The sequence below is a fragment of the Fundulus heteroclitus genome, chromosome 22 (assembly GCF_011125445.2).
Source record: "Fundulus heteroclitus isolate FHET01 chromosome 22, MU-UCD_Fhet_4.1, whole genome shotgun sequence".
Lineage (NCBI taxonomy): Eukaryota > Metazoa > Chordata > Actinopteri > Cyprinodontiformes > Fundulidae > Fundulus > Fundulus heteroclitus.
This window is the reverse complement of record NC_046382.1, coordinates 4,926,671-4,949,614: the sequence shown is the minus strand read 5'-3', so window position 1 is coordinate 4,949,614 and position 22,944 is coordinate 4,926,671. Positions and strand designations below refer to the sequence as shown.

General features: G+C 42.0%; 1 protein-coding gene across 1 annotated transcript; it reads left to right on the top strand.

Moving 5' to 3' along the window:
• Positions 1-16,423: 16,423 nt before the first annotated feature.
• On the top strand, positions 16,424-18,805 carry LOC105921206 (G-protein coupled receptor 4-like). The gene is made up of 4 exons (XM_036126844.1): positions 16,424-16,506; positions 17,289-17,536; positions 17,749-17,921; positions 18,025-18,805. The coding sequence occupies exons 2-4, from the start codon at positions 17,327-17,329 to the stop codon at positions 18,560-18,562; spliced, it is 921 nt and encodes a 306-aa protein (XP_035982737.1). The 5' UTR covers positions 16,424-16,506; positions 17,289-17,326; the 3' UTR covers positions 18,563-18,805.
• Positions 18,806-22,944: the final 4,139 nt, after the last annotated feature.

Sequence of the window (22,944 nt, the reverse complement as noted above, 5' to 3'; positions counted from 1 at the left end):
TGTCCTTCACTCCTGACCTGGTTAGAAGACAGCTAACCAGACTCCACTCCAGCAAAGCTGCAGGCCCCAATAGTGGCCAAGGTGCTCAAAGCTTGTTCCTATCAGCTGTGTGGAGTACTTAGCCAAGTCTTCAGCCTGAGCCTGCACCTCCAGAGAGTCCCCGTGCTGTGGAAGACGTCCTACCTCATTCCTGTGCCAAAGACGCCGTGTCCCAGCGGCCCTCAGGACTACAGGCCAGTGGCACCAACGTCCCATATCATGAAGACCTTTGAGAGGCTAGTCCTGGAGCAGCTAAGGCCCATGGTCAGGCCCTTCACTGATCCACTACAGTTCGCCCACCACCCCGCCTGGGAGTTGAGGACAGCATCATCTTCCTGCTGAACAGAGTCTACACTCATCTGGACAAGCCGGCGAGCACTGTGAGAATCATGTTCTTTGTTTTCTCCAGTGCTTTCAACACCATCTGTCCGGCTCTACTGGGTGAGAAGATGACGGCGATGCATGTGGAGGCCCCCATCGTGTCCTGGATTGTTGATTACCTGACGGGCAGACCACAGTATGTACGCCTTCAGAACTGTGTGTCTGACAGGGTGGTCAGCAACACTGGGGCCCCTCAGGGGACTGTCCTCTCCCCCTTCCTCTTCACCCTCTTCACCTCAGACTTCAGCACTGAGTCCTGCCACCTTCAGAAGTTTTCTGATGACTCAGCAATAGTTGGCTATATTGAAAATGGTGATGAGAGTGAATATAGGACAGTGGTGGTGTTATAAGAAATATTCTGAAGTCACTATGGCCTCACGCCACTCGGACATAGGAGGCCTGCAGACCTGATGTCTGTGTATAAGATTCACTGTTTGCTGATTGCCAGGCCGAATGCTGCGTAGAATAATTATTGTCTAGGATAAACTGTCTTTGTTATGTCTCAAGCCAAGGCCACTGTGCGGTATTAGGGAGAGCCGGAAAAGCGAGACAAGAGAGACAGGGAAGATCTCTGCTCTGTTTCTCAATAAAAGACGGCGGTGTTTATCACCGCCGTCTCCTCATTTAGTGAAGATGGGAACTAAGTTACTATTGTTTAGAATTCCATCTAGAATTCCCATAACATTTGGCATCAACGAACAAGATCTCCGACCGACGGGCCGGGGAGTCCGAGGACAGGAGCTGCTTTGGCCAGCCCGGAGAGGTTATCCGGCCTCTGGTACCCCGAATGGATTTTCAAGGGACGTGGAGGAGCTCCTGGTCTCGGAGCGTCTCTGGGCGTCGGCGCAAAGATCCGAAACTTTTTTTCATGAGACGGTAAGGAGATTATTTTCCAGCTCTTTTTTAAAAAAATGCAATTACTCAAAAATGCTTGCAAGCTTTTAAAATTTAACCCCCATTTTAAAGAATACCTGAAGAAATTTTAAAATTTAAAACTGTAAACCTAAAAGGTAGTAAAAGTAAAAGCTGGTAGAAATACTTAATTATATCTATATCCTTGAAGCAAATAAAACAGGATTCGCAATACAGAACAGTGACTAAGGTTTTAACATTAAACTAAAATTTAAAATTGAATTAAAATACGTTTTCAGCTGAAATACGGACTCTCGTGCTGGGAGGAGGAGGGGCAGAGTGATTTTCACCTGGAGAACAGGTGACCAGGCTGAGCAGTTTCCAGCTGGTCCATTAAAGTCCTCTTGTCTTGGTTTGCACAAGAGGCTGTCCACTAGTGTAGTGGGTGAAAGCGGCAGGGATGCTTAAGGCCTTGACTGTTGCGGAGACGTTTGCAGCTTTGATAAGTGGGGACCCCGACCATTATACCAAAAAGCCGACCATCAGATGTGAGGCCTTTCATTTTAGTTGGTCGGTCGTACTAAGGACGAGTAGATATAATAATAAAAAAAATAAAAAATAAAAAGTCTGGAAGCAGAGTAGTCCGTATAAGGCAGAGTTTCCAGGGTCCAGCCTTGCCCCAGGGTGAGATGTTCGATTTCATGCTGGAAAAGTAGGGGCCCAGAAGCATGAAATGCATAAATGATTGGATTAAACATGCAGATTTCCCAAATAGGGTTTTTATTTATTTATTGCAGTACTGCTACTGACACAGAGTTGTATCCTTGCGGGGCTGAAGTGAAAAACCGCGTGTGGACGAAACATTCGGGGGTCGTAGCCAGCACACGCTTTTCACCTTTTAAACTAAGCGGGAACTTAACACATTGAAAATACATCTTTCGGGGTTGCCATAGACATTTAAAAATGATAAAAAACACAGATCTGTGTAAGATAGTGAAAAAACAGGCCTGCACGTGTTTTTCTGTCTGAATGTCATCGTTTGTATGTAACTGTATGTATTTGTGTATCGTATGTAACTAAACGTTCATCTGTGTGAATTAATTCGGTTAAAATTATAAATAACATGGTTTCAAAAATGTTAATTTGTTTATGGAGACTGCAGCTCCGTAATTCAAATTACATTTTTAAGCATGAACTATGTTAACTAAAAGCTAAAGAAGGTAAAAGAGAGACTTCAATAACAAAGTCTGTTTTTTCCACTTTAAATATCCGACCCAAATTAAATTGATACACTAAGAGATTAACATGGCTTGAACGGAAATATTTCAGCTTTGTTAGAAAATTGGAACTGGCAATAAGCTTTATATAAAGCTTGTTGAAATTACTGTTTTACAACATTAGGCACAGATCCTATCACTTGTTTTTTTAGCCCTAAAGTAATATAAAATGACTGAGATCTTATTGCTTGTAATAATAATGATTCATCATAAACCAGTCCATGTGAAAGAAGTTAAGATATACATGATCTTTGATTTTAAATGTATGTAAAAAAAATGTGTTTTGTCTTTGAACAAACTGTATGGAACTAAATATGAATTGCTTTTCTAAGGGTTTTGTATTCATTTATTTTATTTCTTTTTCACTTGGAATTTGAATGCAACTAAAGATAAATTTTGAAAAGCATCAAAATATCAGAAGGCCACATTAAAACTCGTCATCAGTTACAAAACCATCTGATGTTATTAGTTATGCTGAACTGAGGTGAACCTCAGAGGGACAGTTTAACCTGAAACAGGACAAAAGATATAATAAACAACTCTGACCATGATGTAAACATCTAAATGTTTATGGCGAGGCTGGGTTTGTGTGTTCTGGCCTGGGGCACGAAAACTATGTCAGAGGGGAAAAAATAAAATAAAGCCAGCTCCTGAAGGGTTAAATTCTAATTCTAATCTTGGTTTGTTTTGGGCAGTCTTCTCAATGTGCTGAATTATGGGGAAAACTCTTATCATTTATAGAGAAACACTGGAAGCTCAAAAAACTAAAAGCGAAAATCATTGCTTTAAAGTTTTACACTTGACCAATTAAGATTGAAAAGTTATATATGAATAAAAGTATTACTAACAGTAAATACACATGGTCAAAGGACCAGAAGGATATCAAAAAAGTTTGTAATAAGTCAAAAACCTATGTCATATTGGAAAAGACATAATTGTGCTCCTTGGGAGACACTTTTGTTTTAGTTTTTTGGTTTTTTTTTTGTTTTCTTTCTTTTGGATGTGTTTTGAACAGAGTTTCAAAGGAAAGGTGAGGAATAGATCCAATTTTCCAGGATCAGCAGAACAACATCACGTTAAAGGGACACTAAGGGGACCAGGGTTTTAACTGGATGCTATTAACACTCTTGTTTTCTTTGAGTTATTGCTTTCAGATTAAAGGAGACGCCACCTTTCTGCCAACAGAAGACTGAAAAGACAGTTCTAGCAGTGCGGTAAGTAGTCATAATCATATTTGGACACTAAATTATGCTAAGTTTTAACCAAGTTATGCCAGATCTTCCAGCAGGAAAGGTGGTGTCTTAAAGATGTTTGTTGCTTTCTGCCATTAACAGCTCTATCTTTCTGCTTCTTTTTCTTTGCAAAGAAAATATGATAGGATTGTGCTAACATAGAGATTCTAGACTCTTTTTTAGACATTCTCAGGTGAGAGAATACCAAAACAGTGTCACATTGACGTGGGGGCTGATCCTTGGGACAAGGAGAAAAGGTGATGTCATTGACTTCAGCCTGATCCAGTTTTGAGTATTATTTTGTCAGAGACAAAGTTTTATTTATTTTTTTCTATCCTTTTATTTCTTTTATGTTTGTCATTTTAGAGGGAACACTGTGGCTAAAATGTTGTTTGTGACTGCTTTGCTGTAATTTCTTTTCAACCTATGGAGCGTTTTCATTGGCGGCAGAATTTATTCTGTTTGCAGGCGTGAGGACTGGAGGATGGGCTTGAAGGGAAGGAGAATGTTTGGCTGCTGAACTCAGACATTGGACTGAAAAAAGACATTGAAGGACTATGACTGAGGCATCGGACAACCTTCGACAACAAACACAGATGAGTTCTGCAGACACGACTTCATGCATTTCACTTCAGATTTTTTTGTACACAATTAAAACAAAACACACCTTACGAAACACATTAGGATTATGTAAAGGTGGAAAACTTTTAAAGAAGTAACTTGATGGAATCATAGAGCAACCTAATAAATTAAGTGGGTATTATATCCTCCCACCAGGAGGAGGCCCAGGGGAAGACCCAGGACACGCTGGAGGGACTATGTCTCCCTGCTGGGAAGGCCTTAGGATTCCCCCGGAGGAGCTGGGGAGAGGGACGTCTGGGCCTCCCTACTGAAGCTGCTACCCCCGCGACCCGACACCGGATAAGCAGAAGAAAACGGACAGACGGACGGACGGACTAACAACTTTTTCGGATTCTAATGTTATGATAAATTCAAAGTTCTAAAGTAAATGTACTATCATTCTGCACCCTCAGTCTCCTGGCTTGCAGAAGAGCCTTCGCCATTCGGTATCCGGAGTGAAGTTGCCTGGATTTAATGTCCCTCACACACTGATCGAACTCATTATCCGACATGGTGGTGTATAATACCCTCACCGAAAGACCTGACTCAGCCATTGTTATAAGAATTATTATTCTGAAGTCACTATGGCCTCACACCACTCAGACAGAGGAGGCCTGGAGACCTGATGTCTGTGTATAAGATCCACTGTTTGCTGAGTGCAAGGCTGAATGCTGTGTAGATACTGTGCAGCATGGTGTTTGTCTAGGATAAACTGTCTTTGTTATGTCTCAAGCCAAGACCACTGTGCAGTTTTAGGGGGAGCCGAAAAGCGAGACAGGCAGAGACAGGGCAGACACAGACTGCAGCGGGACCGTGGGGTGCGATTACTTTCCATCTATGTGAATCTCTGCTCTGTTTCTCAATAAAAGTACTAGAACTTCATCACCACCGTCTTTTCATTTAGTAATGATGGAAACTCAGTTATCTTTGCTTAGAATTCCATCCACAGCCATCCGTCCATGTACAGTCCGTCTGGAAATGCCTAAAAGTTTGGCTATACATGTGACAGGGTAATGGAGTTCTAGAAGACAGCAAAGATAGTCTGGGGATATGACCATCCGCTGCCATCCAGCTGGTCCTCGCTAAAAATGCACAACAGATGTTTGTTGTTCTTCACTATATTTTTCTAAGTTAATTAGTCTGTGCAAATGACCCTGAGCATCCAGAATTTCTGAAGGAACAGTTACTTGACAAGACAAGGCATTTTAAAAACACAAGTTCTACAGTGCAGATGAAATCTAGGTATTCCAGATCCAGTGGCGCATGCTCAAGAACATGCTCCAAATTATCAGAGTCTATCAAAAATATGACCCAGCAAAAGTTCCTTGAACAGAGAGAAGAAAAAGAAAAAACAATGTCATAAAATTGTTAGTAAAAATCAATTTATAATTTTGAAATAGAATGGTCATTATTGTTTGAAATTGTGTAAAATTACAGTAAGATATTTAATCTAAAATAAATTACAGAATGTGGTTACATTCTAATTTCTAATAATTTTCAAAAACAGTAAGCTTTTTAATCAACTGACAAACCCAAAGGAGGTTTTTTATAGTGTTACTAAGCAACGAACATTTGGTACGCAAACTAAAAAGAATGTAAATTAAATTACTATTAAAAAACAGAGAAACTGATGCCCAAAGCCATGTTTGAAATCAAGTTGTAAGGGTGTGTCTCAATTCAGGGGCTGCATCAGTGCAGACTCGCCGGAATTTGGCAACGGGTGAAACGGCGGTCTAATGGCGGAGGAAACACCTGCATGGTAGTTTGCTGCATCTTTATCACACCGAAAGAAAATCACAAGTTAGGAAAAAGAAAAGGCGCCATTAATTTCCAGATCAAAGCTCTGTGCCTTCTTGAGAAGAGACAAGCCTAATTTTTATGGGAGAGAGATATTTGCTCTACAGGTAAATATTTCATTTAAAGAAAGAGGTTTTGGAGGTGAAGTTGCTAAACGTTTAGTAACAAATTAGAGAAATGACATTTGTAATTAATTTATTTTTAGTTTTTATTTTACATAAAAATCACCGAACATTAACCTGACATTAGTTCAGCTAAGCGTCACAGCTGTGGTTCACGCTGTCACGGTTGCTAGGCAACGGGTGAGCTGGCAAAAATTCCTTTTCTGGAATTTTCTCACAACATGAACAAAGTATTTAAGATTGGCCTACAGATGACATCCTCTCCACATAGCCATTCTGCTGTGAATAAACCAGGATTCTCCAAAGGCCTCAGAGCCTCAGATCCTCCTCCTCCACGTATCACAGAACACTCTGGTACTGAGGAACTCCAAATTACTTCGCTGTGATACAGATTGGGCCCTGGCCACACGTTTATCACACATGACAGTTCCCAGCATCAGCCGGAGATTATGGAATATCTGTGATAATACGTGGCAGAAATAAGAAAAACAAAAGGATAAACAGGAACAAATACTTAAAAGTCATAAACTGTCAGATGCAACCTGTCACAGAGACATCATCAACCACTAAGTCATATAAACTGGGTTTATTAAATATTAGATCTCTGTCAGGAAAATCCCTTTTAATTAATGACTTCATTATTGACAATAATCTTGATGTAATGTTTTTAACAGAAACATGGCTGCATGAATTTAATGAAGCAGTTATACTGATGGAGTCGACTCCTCCAAACTACAATTTTCTTTGTGAGAGCAGACAGCAAAGGAAAGGTGGAGGAGTAGCAACATTGTTTAATGATTCACTAAAATGTAAAAAGGTGTTTTTGGGAAAATTTGACTCTTTTGAACATTTGGCTCTCCAGGTAAAGAGCCCGGTACGAACTATGTTTCTGAATGTGTACAGGCCTCCTAAGTCCACATCAAACTTTTTTAATGATTTTAGTGACCTGCTGTCTGTGATATGTGTTGATTATGACTTTTTAATTATTGTTGGAGACTTCAACTTTCACGTTGACAACCCTGAAGACAGAAGTGCAAAAGAACTGTGTGACACACTTAGAAACTTTGGTTTAACTCAGAATGTTAAACAGCCAACACACAAACAGGGGCATATTTTAGACTTGATCATCACTAAAGGTCTAAAAATTTCACAGGTCAATGTAACTGATGTTGCCTTATCCGATCACTTCTCCGTTACCTTTGAATGTATCATTTCCAGTGACTCATTTAGCCAAAGGGACATCGTAAGAAAACGCACCTTTAAGGACAATGCCACAGAAAATTTTATTCAAGCTTACTCTGCTACTTCAACCTTGGGCTGCAACTCAGTAGATGAGCTAGTAGATAACTTTCAGCCTAAAGTCTCAGACATCATTAACTGCATTGCTCCAGTTAAAGTGAAGGTTTTTTACGGGAAGAAAAAATCTCCTTGGAGAAATGCTCCAGCACTTAGAGGCGAAAAAAGGGAATGTCGGAAAGCTGAACGCAGGTGGAGAAAGAATAGACTCCTGGTTCACTATGACATCTATAAAGAGAGACTTAACAGATATAACTTACAATTGAAAAATGCAAGAGAATCTTTCTTCTCTGAGATCATTAAGAAAAACATTAATAATGCTCGTGTCTTATTTTCCACAGTCGACAGGTTAACAAATCCTCCTGTGTCCGTGGCTTCAGAACTCCACTCCACCAGGGCCTGCAACGAATTTGCAAACTTCTTTACTGAAACAATCCAAAAGATTAGAGGATCTGTTTGTACATCCATACTAAGTTCAGTACCAACGTTGTCTCCTACCAGAATTGATTTTGACCAAATGTCCCAATTCAGCCAAATAAACTCCAAAAGCTTAGAGCAGATAATTCAGCAGTTAAGTTCCTCCTCCTGCTGTCTTGATGTTCTCCCCGCAGCTTTCTTTAAAAAAGTTTTACCTGTCATAGCATCTGATTTGACTCGGATAATAAACACGTCCCTTCTGTCAGGTGTTTTCCCCCAGTCCCTAAAAACAGCAATTATCAAACCACTGCTGAAAAAGAATAATTTAGACAAACTTCTACTCCAGAACTACAGGCCCATCTCAAACCTCCCCTTTATCAGTAAGATCATTGAAAAAGTTGTATTTCAACAATTAAACACCTTCTTAACAACGACCAGCCGCTTTGATGTTTTCCAGTCAGGTTTCCTCACCACAGTACAGAGACCGCCCTTATCAAGGTGTTTAATGACATCCATATAAATACAGACTGTGGAAGAACCACCGTGCTGGTTCTATTGGACCTCAGTGCAGCATTTGATACATTCGATCACTCCATCCTGTTAGAACGCCTGGAAAACTGGGTCGGTCTCTCTGGTACAGCTCTCAACTGGTTTAAATCCTACTTAAAGGACAGGGAATTTTTTGTATCAGTAGGTAACTTTACATCAGAGATGACAAAAATCCCATTTGGGGTTCCCCAAGGGTCCATCCTGGGTCCCCTCCTATTCAATATCTACATGCTCCCTCTAGCCCAGATAATAAAAAACAACAACATCAGCTATCATAACTATGCAGACGACACACAGCTCTACATCACCATGTCACCAGGTGACTATGAACCAATTCAGGCACTGAGTAAATGCCTAGAAGAAATCAATACGTGGATGTGCCAAAATTTTCTCCAATTGAATAAAAACAAAACTGAAGTAATAATATTTGGACCAATAGAGGAAAGATCAAAAGTTAGCACACAGCTTCAGTCGCTTCAGCTAAAAACCACCAATCAGGCCCGAAATCTGGGAGTAGTGATGGACTCAGACCTGAACCTTCAAAAGCATCTAAAGACAATTACAAGGTCAGCTTTCTATCACCTGAGGAACATTTCCAGGATTAAAGGACTGATGTCTCAGCAGGATGTGGAAAAACTAATCCATGCGTTTATATTTAGTAGAATTGATTACTGCAACGGTGTTTTCACAGGACTTCCTAAAAAGTGGGTCAGACAGCTGCAGCTGATCCAGAACGCTGCTGCCCGCGTCCTCACTAAGACTAAGAAAGTAGAGCACATAACCCCAGTTCTAAAGTCCTTACACTGGCTCCCTGTATCTCAGAGAATAGACTTTAAAATACTTCTGTTAGTCTATAAATCCTTAAATGGCTTAGCACCTAAATACATCACAGACTTGTTATCAGTGTATCAACCCTCCAGACCACTAAGGTCTTCTGGCTCCAGTCTACTCCACACACCTAGAACCAGAACTAAACAAGGAGAAGCAGCATTTAGTTCCTATACTCCACTTATCTGGAACAAACTTCCAGAAAACTGTAAAAGTGCGGAAAGCCTGAGTTCTTTTAAATCAAGATTAAAAACACATCTGTTTAAAATTGCCTTTGACTGTTCTAGTTAAACAGTTTTACTGTTTTTAATGTTCTTTTTTGTTACTACATTCTATCCCTACTTGCTTTTATTCTATTTTCTATCTACATTTTATTATTTTGGTATATCTTAATCATGTAAAGCACTTTGTATTGTCTTGTACTGAATTGTGCTATATAAATAAATTTGCCTTGCCTTGCCTTGCCTTGCCTAAAGTGAATCTTATGTACATAAACTGGCAAGAAGAATTTATTAATATATGCAATTTGTTTACAAAAAATGTAAATGCATTTCAAATTTAAAATGGTAAAACAATACTAAGTTTAAACATTTCACTTATAGCATACTTGTAGGCCATTTAATTATTTGTGGTGCAGGAAACATCCATTATTCAGCCTTTTGGGGAAGGCGCTGCTCATCTGTCAATCCAGTCAGACCTTTGGCCACGGCAAACTGCACCTTTTAACAAAGTTAGAGGAACAGTTACTTTATATATATATTAGTCCTTGTCATAATATTTATATAAAAATATAGATCATTTATAGTGACAAATATAAACTGTCCATATTTTTCTGCTTACCTTCCTGATATATATCCAAATTACCAATCCAGATTAGACTCTTGTGAATTAGAATGGTGGATTTACCTCTACAGACAGGAAGAGGTGGTGTGCTGACAGAATATTACCCAAACTTCAATTATCTTAAGCAGCATCAATGAACAAGAGATCAGACTTTTACTTCTCTTGAAAAGATGCACATCTGTTGATTAGAAAATAAAAAAAGTTACTCATATACCAAATTTTATTTCACAAATGCTTTAAAGCCAATTTTGATTAGCTCTCTAACACTGATACCATAAAAAATAAACTAAAAATAAAGTTGGAGCATCATTCTAAAGATAACTTATATTTTAACGAGACAAGCTTGCATCAAGAGCTTTGGGACATCAGTTTTGTACAATTTCAAACTTCAAGCCTAAACATTATGAAGTAGGCAGTCATTTGAATGTTTTGATATCAATTATTACATAAATTCAATCCAAAACATTTAGCCCTGCTGCATTTGTAAAATAAACTGACCAGCAATGTAGTCACAACTAGGCAACAATGAGGCAACAGCTAGGATGTTTTTGACTCAGACGATTCATTAACCTACTGTTCATAAGATCACTGCTGCGAGACTGAAGGACTAAATACTTCAGCACCGTGGCTTGGAGTATTTAGGCAGTGAGCTGATAGCTCGAGGACGCCAGAGTGTTAACCTTGTGTGGTACGCCTCAGTGGCCACTGTCTGCTGGCAACTCTCCTTTTCCTGTGTTAATCCCTGTTTCCTGTCTCTTTCAGATTGACTCACGCTCTGGATAACGCTCCAAGTGTCCTCCCGTGTTCTAACGTCTCAAGTCAAGTTTCCTGGCTCTCACTGGTCTGGATTCTATCCTTGGCACTCCCTTGTGCTCTCTTGGAGTTACCAAGCCGGGCAAATAACTCCAGCGGACCTCCCTGGTTCCTCCAGCTGCTCACTGACCACAGCTCCCTCCTTCGGTGCTGCTCGGACCCCGCCATAGCTCCATCTGCCTGCTCACCTGTTGCTCAGTAGCCTGATTCCATCATAGAGGAGAGATCTTCTGAATCCATCTCCCAGCTCCTGTCCCCCAGCTAGGTAGCCCAAACTCAGCGGTAAGCACACTACAAACCCCGTACAGGACTGTGTCATTCCCATGACACAGTCTAACTCTCTGTTTCCTTCGTTCACAGAAAAAAATCGGTCCCGGTCTCTCGTTTCAGTCAAGCGCTCGCTCAACGAGGCTCCTCCACGTCATTGAATCACTGTTTTCCTAATTAACACCTTAAACTGCTTTCTGTCTCCTGATTGTGTTCTGCATGGGGGCCAAACACCTAAACATTATTATTATTTATTAATATGTATACTTTAAGAGTTTATTTAAGTTAGAAGGAGAAGTTAGAAGTTTTGCTTGTTTGGACTTTTGGTGGCCAAGCCTGTGGCTTTAAAAGCAGGGCTCTACTAGACTTAGACTTAGACTTTCTTTATTGTCATTTTGTATACACAGAGTGAATACAGAACGAAATTTCGTTTTCACACAGCTCAGAAAGATTGCAGTAACTCTACAGGATACCTGACAGTGAATTACAGTACAGGATAAAGTGCAGTGATAAATCGCAGTCACTTACAGGATAAGTTTCAATTGACTTCCGGATAAAGTGCAGCAGTGAACAGTAGGCAGTTGAAATGTAAACAATGTAAAACAAATGTAAACAAATATGCAGTAAGGTGCATCAGTGATTTATCAGTAGACAGTTGTGCAGCAAGGTGCAGCAGTGATTTAAAAGTAGACAGTTGCATTGTAAACAGTTTTGCAGTACGTTTCCGGGTAAGGTGCAGCAGCAATTTTGCAGGATACGATACAAATGTGCAAATGGGCAAATGTGCAAATCAGCGAGTCGAGTGTGGTACATAGTCCGTTTTTATACTTCAGCAGTTCAGCAGTTCAACAGTCTGATGGCAGCAGGGAAAAAGCTTTTGCAGAACCTAGTGGACCTGCAGCGGATGCTGCGGAACCTCTTTCCAGAGGGCAGCAGGGAGAATAGTCTATGGTGGGGGTGTGAGGGGTCCCTGATGATGTTACGGGCTCGAGACACACAGCGCTGCGATGAAATGTCTTTAATGGAGGGAAGAGGAGCCCTGATGATCCCTTCTGCTGTCCTCACCACTCTCCTCACGTTCTTCCAGTCGGAGGCACTCCAGCCTCCACACCACACAGAGAGACAGCTGGTCAGAATACTCTCTATGGTGCTTCTGTAGAAGGTCGTGAGGATGGGCGGGGGCAGCCGGGCTCTCCTCATCCTCCGCAGAAAGTACAGTCGCTTCTGTGCCCTCTTCACCAGTGACGTGGTGTTCACAGACCAGGTGAGGTTGTCCGTGATGTGCACCCCCAGGAACTTGGTGCTGCTGACCACCTCCACCGCTGAGTTGTTGATGAGCAGTGGAGCATGGTGAGGCTGGTTCTTCCTGAAGTCGACGATGATCTCCTTCGTCTTCTCCACGTTCAGGATCAGGCTGTTGTCTCTGCACCAGCCCACCAGCTGCTCCACCTCCTCTCTGTAGTCCTGGTCGTTGTCGTCCCTGATCAGACCCACCACCGTTGTGTTGTCTGCAAACTTCACAATATGATTGGTGGTGAACCTGGGGGCGCAGTCGTGTGTCATCAGGGTGAACAGCAGGGGGCTCAGGACGCAGCCCTGAGGGGAGCCCGTGCTGAGGGTGATGACATCAGAGGTGTTCTGTCTGACCCGGACTGACTGAGGTCTGTTGGTGAGGAAGCCTAGCAGCCAGTTTCGTAGGGGTGTGTTGAAGCCCAGACGCTCCAGTTTTCCCACCAGATGTTGTGGGATCATGGTGTTGAACGCTAAACTGAAGTCCAGGAACAGCATCCGCACGTGCGTGTTCTTCTCCTCCAGGTGTGCCAGGCTCAGGTGAAGAGCAGAGGAGATGGCGTCCTCAGTGGAGCGGTTCCGTCGGTAGGCAAACTGGAACGGGTCGAGTGTTGATGGGAGACTGGAGACGATGTGTTCTTTTACCAGCCTTTCAAAGCACTTTATCATGATTGGAGTCAGTGCAACAGGCCGGTAGTCGTTGAAACAGGTGACTTGAGGTTTCTTTGGCACCGGAATGATGGAGGCAGACTTGAAGCATGCTGGCACTGTGGCTTGGTCCAGCGAGGTGTTAAAAATGTCTGTGAGGACACCAGCCAGCTGACCTGCACACTCCTTGAGCACCCGCCCAGGTATGTTGTCGGGGCCTGGGGCCTTCCGCGGGTTGACTCTCCTCAGAGTCTTCCACACGTCGGCGGTGTCAAGGCAGAGGATCTCCTCTTCCTGATGGGGAACAGCTTTCACTGCTGGAGTGCTGTTTAGTGCCTCAAACCTCCCAAAGAAGTTATTTAGTCCATTGAGGAAGTCAGCATCAACTTCACCCTCCGGGGGGGAGGGCGTGTTGTATTCAGTGATCGCCTGGATGCCTTTCCACATGCTCCTGGTGTTGCTGGCGTCGTGGAAAAGCTCCTGGATTTTCTGACTGTGGTTCCGCTTTGCTAGCCTGATGGCACGGTACAGGTTGGCTCTCGCTGTCCTCAATGCCTCCTTGTCTCCAGACTTGAAGGCTGAGTTCCGTGCTTTTAGCGCTTGACGGACCTACGCAGTAATCCAGGGTCGTTGGTTGGCTCGGGTGATGATGGTCTTGGTGGTGCTGACGTCCTCAATGCATTTGTTGATGTAGGCTGACACAGTCATGGCATACTCATCAATGTTGATCTTGTCCTCATAAGTTGCAGCAGCTTTGAACATGTCCCAGTCGGAGCACTCAAAACAGTCCTGGAGCGCCTCCATGGCTCCCTCAGTCCACACCCTCACCTGCCTCGCTGTTGGTTTTGCTCTGATCAGCAGGGGCCTGTATGCAGGAATTAGCATCACAGAAAGGTGGTCTGAAGAGCCCAGGTGGGGGCGGGGGGCTGCCCTGAATGCTCCTTTAATATTTGTGTAGACTAAGTCTAGAGTGTTCTCTCCCCGAGTTGCAAAATCCACGTGTTGGTAAAAATGAGGGAGAACAGTTTTCATATTTGCCTGGTTAAAATCCCCAGCAATGATGAAAACACCCTCTGTGTGTGCAGATTGCAGCTCAGAGATAGTCCGATAGAGAACACTCATAGCATCTTTAGTATTAGCTCTCGGAGGAACATAAACCGCTGCGATGATAACAACAGTGAACTCTTTAGGCGGATAAAAAGGTCTGCAGCTAATAATCAAAAGCTCAATGTCCGGAGAGCAGAGACTTGTGACTAATCTAGCATTTTTACACCAGGTGTTATTGGTGTAAACGCAGAGTCCGCCTCCTCGGGACTTACCGCAGGGAGCAGTCTGGCTAGACTCCTGAGAAGTCATACTGAAGGTGATGGACTCTTACATGGAAAGTTCTGCTGTTTGTCTGATTTTAATCTGCCTTGGACATCCTTTCTATATACTCTACACTTGTCATCTGTTCACCTGAAAAAAAGTTTAATAAATTACACTAAAGTGATCTCTGGACTTGGCCAGTCATTTATGTTTGACCAAGTCATAATAGAAACCTGTCCTGGTCAGACTTGATTTGGCTTGAATGCCCATCAGCCTTTATGATTACCAGGTTATCCTTGTTGCTATTTATTAACATTGAGCAAACTTTTCCACTGATGAGGTTCGCCTCAGTACATTCGAATTGCAGAGCCGGCCACACCAAGTGACAACACAAAATAGTTAAAAATGTTCTTGTACTTTTATATGAGGCCACTTCTTCATGTCATCCTCTCAGTCATGAATAGTTTGAAGATGTGGCACTGACCTGCCACTTTGATTGCTCTGCAATTTTTGGAAATGTTGCCGCAAAATTTTGATTTCAGTCAAACTAATCTTATTTTGCCTAGAGAAGTGCTGACACGGAAGTGCCCCACAAAAAACAGAGGTTGGACCCATAATTACTTCCACGTTCGAAAATGAGGTGGATGTTCTGGAGTCATTAGTTAGTTTTTTCTCTGTTGTCTTTGTTGCAGGTGAAAAAGGATCAGGGTGCCCCAGTCTTCATCATCAACCTTCTATTTTCTGATCTTGTTCAGTTCTGCAGCAGAATTACATTTTATGTATATAGACATGTTGTCAGCAGTGTCATCACGTTTTTTGGTTTAATGGCGAGTGTTGGATTCATGGTCTGTATCTCCTTGGAAAGGTAACTATACGTTTCCCTTTAAGCTTCTTTATTAGGCGCCCGCCTATGCATTGAAAATCCATGGCGGAGGCCTAGTACTATCCACCTAATAAGGGTTTCTTTATTATTATTATTATTATTCCTTATTATTCTTCCGTCACCGTTAATACAGGCTGAACCGTAGGGTCTAGCCCCACATACTATTATAGCATTGGAGACCGCTCCTCTGTAACGAGGAGTTGTTAGGGTTGTTATTAGCCTGGCTTAAAGGAACGATCTTTTGATCACCCATATGAGGGTGAGTATTGAGGTGATGATTGGCCAGAATTAATTCCGCCAATAACAACCCTAATGACTCCTTGTTACAGAGGAATGGACCAGTTTCGGTTCAATCTGGTGGCTTAATGACTTTAACGACTGCACACTACTAAGGGGTAGACCTGTTTCGGTTGAATTTGCATGTTATCTAAGCCATTACAAGGTCTTTGTTTGGGCATTAGTATAAAGCTTGGTACTCCACATTACCCCAGAATTTTTGAATTGAGAAAGCTTCCTGGAGAGGAAGCGAAACGTCTTCAACTACGGAAAACAAGTCCAGTTGCTTTGTTTTTTACTTTTTTTGGAATGACCATGACCTGGATGACTGAGAATCTTCACCATCAGGTGATATCAACTATTGTCCTGATATCAGCCTGAGAGCTGATATCAAACACAAATACATCAACAAATACATCAACAAATACACAGTTAGAATTAGAAATTCTTTCATGAAAAGAAAAAAACTGAATGGGGGATAATATTGAACAAACCATTATTCTAAAGGAAACATTGATAAGATTTACTCATTAGCAAATAGTTTTTTCTTTCAGAAAGCATTAAACTAAACCATTAACTGCTAGAATAAACCTCAAAGCTTTTGCATTATCACTTTTTTCTAACCAACACTCCTAATTGCTTCAGGGAAAAAGCTTTGATTTGATGTCAGATCAGCCGTTTCCATTTCAGCCGACCAGTTAGATAGATGTCAGCGCTCCAGAAAGCATCTCTGGCTGCAGGAACCTAAACAAACCTGGACAAAAAAGGTAAACTATACACTTCTGTGATTACTTATAAAAGTTATGTTCTTTATTTAAAGCCTGTTTTTTGTTCTGCTGTTGAGGTGATGGGAAGTATGCTTGGGAGATGAATTCAGAAAGCAGATGGTTCTGGTTTTTATAGATGTTGTAATCAGATGATGTGTTGGTGATGAATAGCTGCTGAAACATTTTCAATGTGTGGTAAAACATCTTTATTAATCACAACCAAAATGTCTAGATGATAATGAATGCTTTATTTCTCTTAGATGACAAACATAAACAGTAATAATCTGTAACCACACCATTTACAAATCAAATAATTCTCTAAATAATGTTTTTAGACCGGGCAGATTAATATTTCTATACAAAAGAGAAGTTTATTCCTAACAAGAAATGACACGGATGTCTTGTAGAGAAATTACCATTAATTGATACATATTTACTTAGAGCCCTGCGACAGACTGGCGACCTGTACAGGGTGTACCCCGCCTCTCGCCCGGTGAAAGCTGGACCCCATCAGGGGTTATGCGGGTCATAAAATGGATGGATGGATGGATATTTACTCAGAACAAATACTCGGAACGAGATGTAATAAACACATTACCTGCCGTATTAACTGAGATTAAAACTGTCTGATTTGATGATTGAGAAAATCATCCACTTTGACCTAAACATTTTCAATCATTTAGATTTTCTAGTTTAATATCTGATTTACATTCTACACATAAAGAACCATCAGACATTTTTTCTCTTAAGTTTTCCCCAACCATCATCACATCTGCTTACAGACACCACTGTCTTCAAAGTTCTGGTTCAACACTGAAGGATGGAAGAGATGAACTTCAACTGGACATCAGAGGAAAACAGCTTTGATAACAGCTCCAACATCAGCGAGAGCTTGAACACCACTCACAGAAACCATAGTGATAACAGTGACTCTGATATAGTTGAAAAAATTGAAGAATGGTTGGACTGGATCACCATTGGCATTGGACTTCCTTTGACTCTAATAGTGATAGTTGCAGTTTTTCTACAGGTGAGACAAAATAACTTAAACCTGATCAGCAACAATGAATGAGCTGTTTGACTTTGTGTCTGCTCTTTAAATAATGGTTCTCTCTCATTTCAGGTGTAAGTTTACCTTTTCTTACCTAGAAATGACTGAAATGTTTGAAACAGGAAACATTTTACATGTTAATAATATTCTGGTGTCATTAGTTACTTTTTTCTCTGTTGTCTTTGTTGCAGGTGAAAAAGGATCAGGGTGCCCCAGTCTACGTCATCAACCTTCTCTTTTCTGATCTCATTCAGTTCTGCGGAAGAATTACATTTTATGTATATAGACATGATATCGGCGATGGCATCATGTATTTTGGTGTAATGGCCAGTGTTGGATTCATGGTCTGTATCTCCTTAGAAAGGTAACTATGTGTTTCCCTTTAAGCTTCTCTATTGTCTCATATAATCCCATTACTCAGCACCTGATAGTCTCCATGGACTAAACAGCTCCATGTGTTATTACAGGTATTTGGTCATCGCCAAGCCACTGTGGTACAGATTCAGGAGAAACATCAAGACCTACGTGGTGGTCTGTGTGGTGGTCTGGACTCTTCCTCTTATTATTTCACTATCTCTGCTTCTGGCTACTGATCCTTGGATGTTTCTCACCATCTTAGCATATATGTTCCTCCTGCCCTTTCCCTTCTTCATCTTCTTCTTGGTTGGGACTATTAAAGCTCTGTCTGGAGCCCTCAGTGTCCCAGCAGAAGAAAAAAGACGAATCGTAGCCATTCAGGTTGTGGTGCTGGTAATTTACTCTCTGATTTTCCTGCCCATGATTGGTTACTTCCTCTCAAAGGAATACATATTAATTCCTTATCTTCTGTTTACAGCTTGCATTTTTCTTAGTCCCATTGCAGACACAACTCTGTATTTGTTAAGTAGGAAAAGCTTCCTGGATAAGTTTCTGGCTTCACTCTGTTCCTGTAAAGCATCAGACAATCAGGAGATGAGCAGCAAGGATACTGAAAGCACGACTGCTCCACATACTGAGACTGTTTAGGGTTTAATATCTGGAGCCTCCACAACAATCTACTGTAGCTGCTTTTTGGGTTGATTAGCAACTGTTATTGCCAGTAGCATTTTGTTTTAATTTCTCCTGTTATTCTGTTTAGTTGCAGGTATTGGTGCAGTTCCAGCCTTCTGCTGCTGGCTATCTTTGGGTTTAGGTGAAACTCATCCTGACTGGCACTTCCTGTTTGAACCCTTCTGCAGAAGTGGTTGGATCATCAGGTTTTGCTGGATATTTCTGACTTCTCTGACTAGCCAGAGAAATCATACAGCTCAGTACTAGACTCCTATATTGATCACGAGGTGATGCAGGAAAGAGTTACATTAGGATGCAAGTGTCCCGGACCGTCGTTCACATCATCTTAAATATAGATCAACAACGACGCCCTGCTGGAGCAGAACGTGTCTCCACTGTGAGTTTTCAGTCAGGCTGTAAAATAGCATAAACTCTGAGGTTTACCAACATGAACATGCTGCCCCAAGATTACTGTCCATTTGTTTATGTGAGCCACATCTGTGACGTCCACCGTCAGTGAGTTATCCGTCATTTCTCTGATGCTTTCAGCAGCTTCTGCATCTGTAATCTCATAATGTCTAATAGACTTTAAACACAATGTTTTATTAATCAGTAATGTCACAATTAAAATCTTATATGAGGTAAACGTGAGCTAAAGTTTTCTCCCTCTACCACATTTTTTTCAGGATTTATAGAGTGTTCAATGAAACAGCACTCTCTTAAGTCATAGAATGTGATAGGTCAGAGAAAGTGGTTTAACACTTTTTTGCTCTATAAGTAGCTCCAAACACGTCTCTTCCTCTATAATAGAGGTAGTGTTTCCTTTCTTGACATCAGCCTGCATCAAAAGATGTTGCCAGTTTGCTCTCAATTTTGTCGCACGCAGCTTTTCTGCTGTAGTAGATGTTGCAGATGTACATTTACCTGAATTATTTAAACCTGGCTTGACATAGTTGCACATCCTGATCCTGGTTTGGCATTCATTAAACATAAAGCCAAGATGCTCTGATCACACCATTTCAAGCGTAGATTTATCTCTCATCCTGGATTTTAAAATTCTGCTTTTGTGAAACAGCTCTGTCGGTTCTAGCTCTGTACGTACATACTGTAACATTTATATGCAAATGTGTTTTGTTTGTGTTTAAGTTTTGACTTTTTGTTATTAGGAAACAGAACCTAATAAACAACCTTACTGTGAAACCACAAACAACTGGTTGTAATGTTAGTAAATTGGACTGTGAATTGGCCGGGCTGATTTCAAAAGGAACCTCACTTCATAATCTTGGAGCAGCAACATTACAGGCTATATATCTTCTGACTTTTGACCTCTCCGCCTCCAAGAGTATCTCGAGGCATCGAACAGCAGCGTAGGGCTTCATCCGAATACATCTATTGGGTAAGGACTCTTTAGCCAAAGTGGAAGTTTATCATCATTTTCCATAAGTGCTGTTTGAAGAGTGCAGTCAATTAGTAAGGAGGAATTAAAATGAGCCTGTATGCTCCTAGATAGGTTTGTTCAACCAGAGACGTCTAAATGTTGCAGGACACCAGCCCTCGAGGACTGGAGTTGGTTTGATTCTGGCCGGCTGTCTGTCACCCCCTGCTTCATGTTAATCAAGTTCACTTTCTGCACATCCCCTCCCTGGGCTGCCACCTTACCGTGGTGGAGGGGTTTGAGTGTCCCAATGACCCTAGGAGCTATGCTGTCATTGGCTTTATGCCCCTAGTAGGGTCACCCAAGGCAGACAGGTCCTAAGGTGAGGGACCAGACAAAGAGCAGCCAATAAACCCCTTATGATGAATAAGACAAATGGATCTTGTGTTCCCTCACCCAGGCATGTGTCACCGGGGCCCCACTGTGGAGCCAGGCTTGAAGGTGGGGCAGGTTGACGAGCGGCTGGTGGCTCGCCAGGCTCTGGCTCTGGAATCAGTCTCCTTGAGAGGGTCTGGACATTCTTCCATTCTGGAGTTGCCCCTGGTGAGAGGCACCGAGTAGGAATGGGCATGCTAGTTGCCCCTCATCTTGGTGCCTGTACGTTGAGGTTTACCCCAGTGTACTAGAGGGTGGCCTCCCTCTGCATATGTGTAGGGGGACAGGTTCATACTGTTGTTTGTGCTAATGCACCAAACCGCAGCTTCTCCTCTCTCAGCAGGGTGCTTCTGACCACCCCCTCTTCAGACCCTCTTCTGCAGCTGCACACCTAACACAAAAGTTTTGTCATAACTTTTGTGTTAGCAAGATGGAGCCAGAACGTCTCACATCTGAAGCTGCACCTATGGTCGACCAAGCAGACACAGAGAGGCAGAAGGTTGTCGTTGTCGACCTCATCAACTTATCTGCAGATGAGTGGAGGAACTTAAACAGTTTTAACCTTGCTGCATGCGATGAAATTATTAAGGAACTGATGGATTTTATTGCAAACCCAACTAAAGATGCTCTGATTACAGATGTTGTTTGTCAGATCACCATGCTGCATCAGCAGAGATCTCAACTGAAAGCTAAAAAGTTTCTTCAGTTACAGGTTGAGCATCAGATGGTTTTAGACAGAGTGAGTGCTGCCAGACGTGAGCTCTCAAAGGCAGAGGTGAGGATGGTGGAAGCTGACGCTGAGACCAAGGAACTCAAAACTCCTGATGTCAGTGAGGCTGCATCTCACCAGAGAAGTGAGTCCTCCACCCTTCAGGACTGTGGAGGTACATTCTGTACCTCCACAGACTCCACGGGAGATGCTGGAAGTCAGACTGTCCACAGTGGAGAGTCGCACCACCCTGCTGCAGTGGACAGCCCCAAAGAGTACCAGGTAAACAACTCTGCAGACACAGGTGGTTCAGATTGGAGGGATGAGCAGACATCACACCTGACTCATAGCACCACCTATTCTGACTCTGTGCCGCCCCCTAAGGGCCAGAAGAGTCACACAGGTGGACCATACCAAACCCCACCATATGTCAGAGTTCACATCTTGGAAAACTTTCAATTAGATCAGGAACATTCTTCCTTACATCAAAAGTTAGTTCACAGACCTCCATCAGGTCACGAACATAACCGATTTGACTTCCCAGGTGGTCCAGGTCCACCTCATAATTACGGTTTCCGTTTTCGCCAACTCCAGTCCCTTCCTCGAGACATAGAACAGTTCGACCTAGATAATCATGATTACAACATTCATAATTATCTGCAGGAAGTCGACCACAGTCTCTTTGACCTGCCATTTCCCTCATCTCGTGAGAAACTAAAGCTTATTTGGAAAACAACAGCTAGAAGCGTTCTTATTTTCATTAAAGCTCTTCCTCCAGAGATTTGTGACAGTTATTCAGCTCTTTGCAAAGCTTCAAAAGAAGAATATTCTGTGTACAGGGATCAGGCTTCAATAACTCTTGGCGCTTTCAGTGTCATTCAACAGGAAAATTAAACACCCAGAGATTATTACTATCGTTTAAGGAACGTTTATTCCCAGGGATGGAATGCAGCAGGTCCTGAAGAGGACCCACTTTTTAAGTCTTTGTTCCTTCATAATTTACATGAGAGTGTACGTTATGAAGTGACAATGCATTGCAGGGAAAATAACTGTTCCGTGCATGAAATCTGCAGATATGCCCAGCTGGTTTGGAACACACGTTTGCAATGTGACAGGAAACAAAGCAAGCATAGAGTCTTAAACCTTCAGACAGGAAACAGGCCTAAGAAAAGACACAAAGCCAGTTCTCCAGTGATCCAGCAGACCGAAAGGTTTGGAGACAGGTTGCCACGAAAGCCTAGGCAGCCAGACGAAGGTCAACTCTTTTACAATGCAAAACCCCAAGGTCATATTGGTAAAAGGGACTTGGACTTGTTTTATCATTCCAAAAAAACGATCACAAAGAAAACTTTGAAAGTATCTGCCGAGATTTTCTCACCAAGTTTGTCACATGTTTAACAAGATTAAACGGCGAGCTGATTAAGGCCAAAGCATGGTTCTAGCATGGTTTACTCTGTTTTAACCCTTTCTTATTGTTCTAGGACTTAAGAAGTGGAGGCTAACCAATAGTTTACCACAGTGCTTAGAATTTTTTTTCTTGGGTTGGAATTTTGGTGTGTATGTCTAAATATTTGTTGCACATCCGAAGGATGGCTCTCTGAATATTTTATAGTTAGGGTCAGCTACCTGCCCAACATGCCTCAATCCTTCCAAGAGACACGCCTCCAATGGAATTGAACTTTCAATGACTACTCGTCCACAGGAACCCCTAGTGACTCTTTATCATTCCAGGTCATGGCGGATGGACCTTTGTTAAATCTGAAAATGGAGAATCGGATGATTTAAAGGGGGAATGTTATGCTATATTACCGCCATGAAAAATTAATTGATCTCAGATTG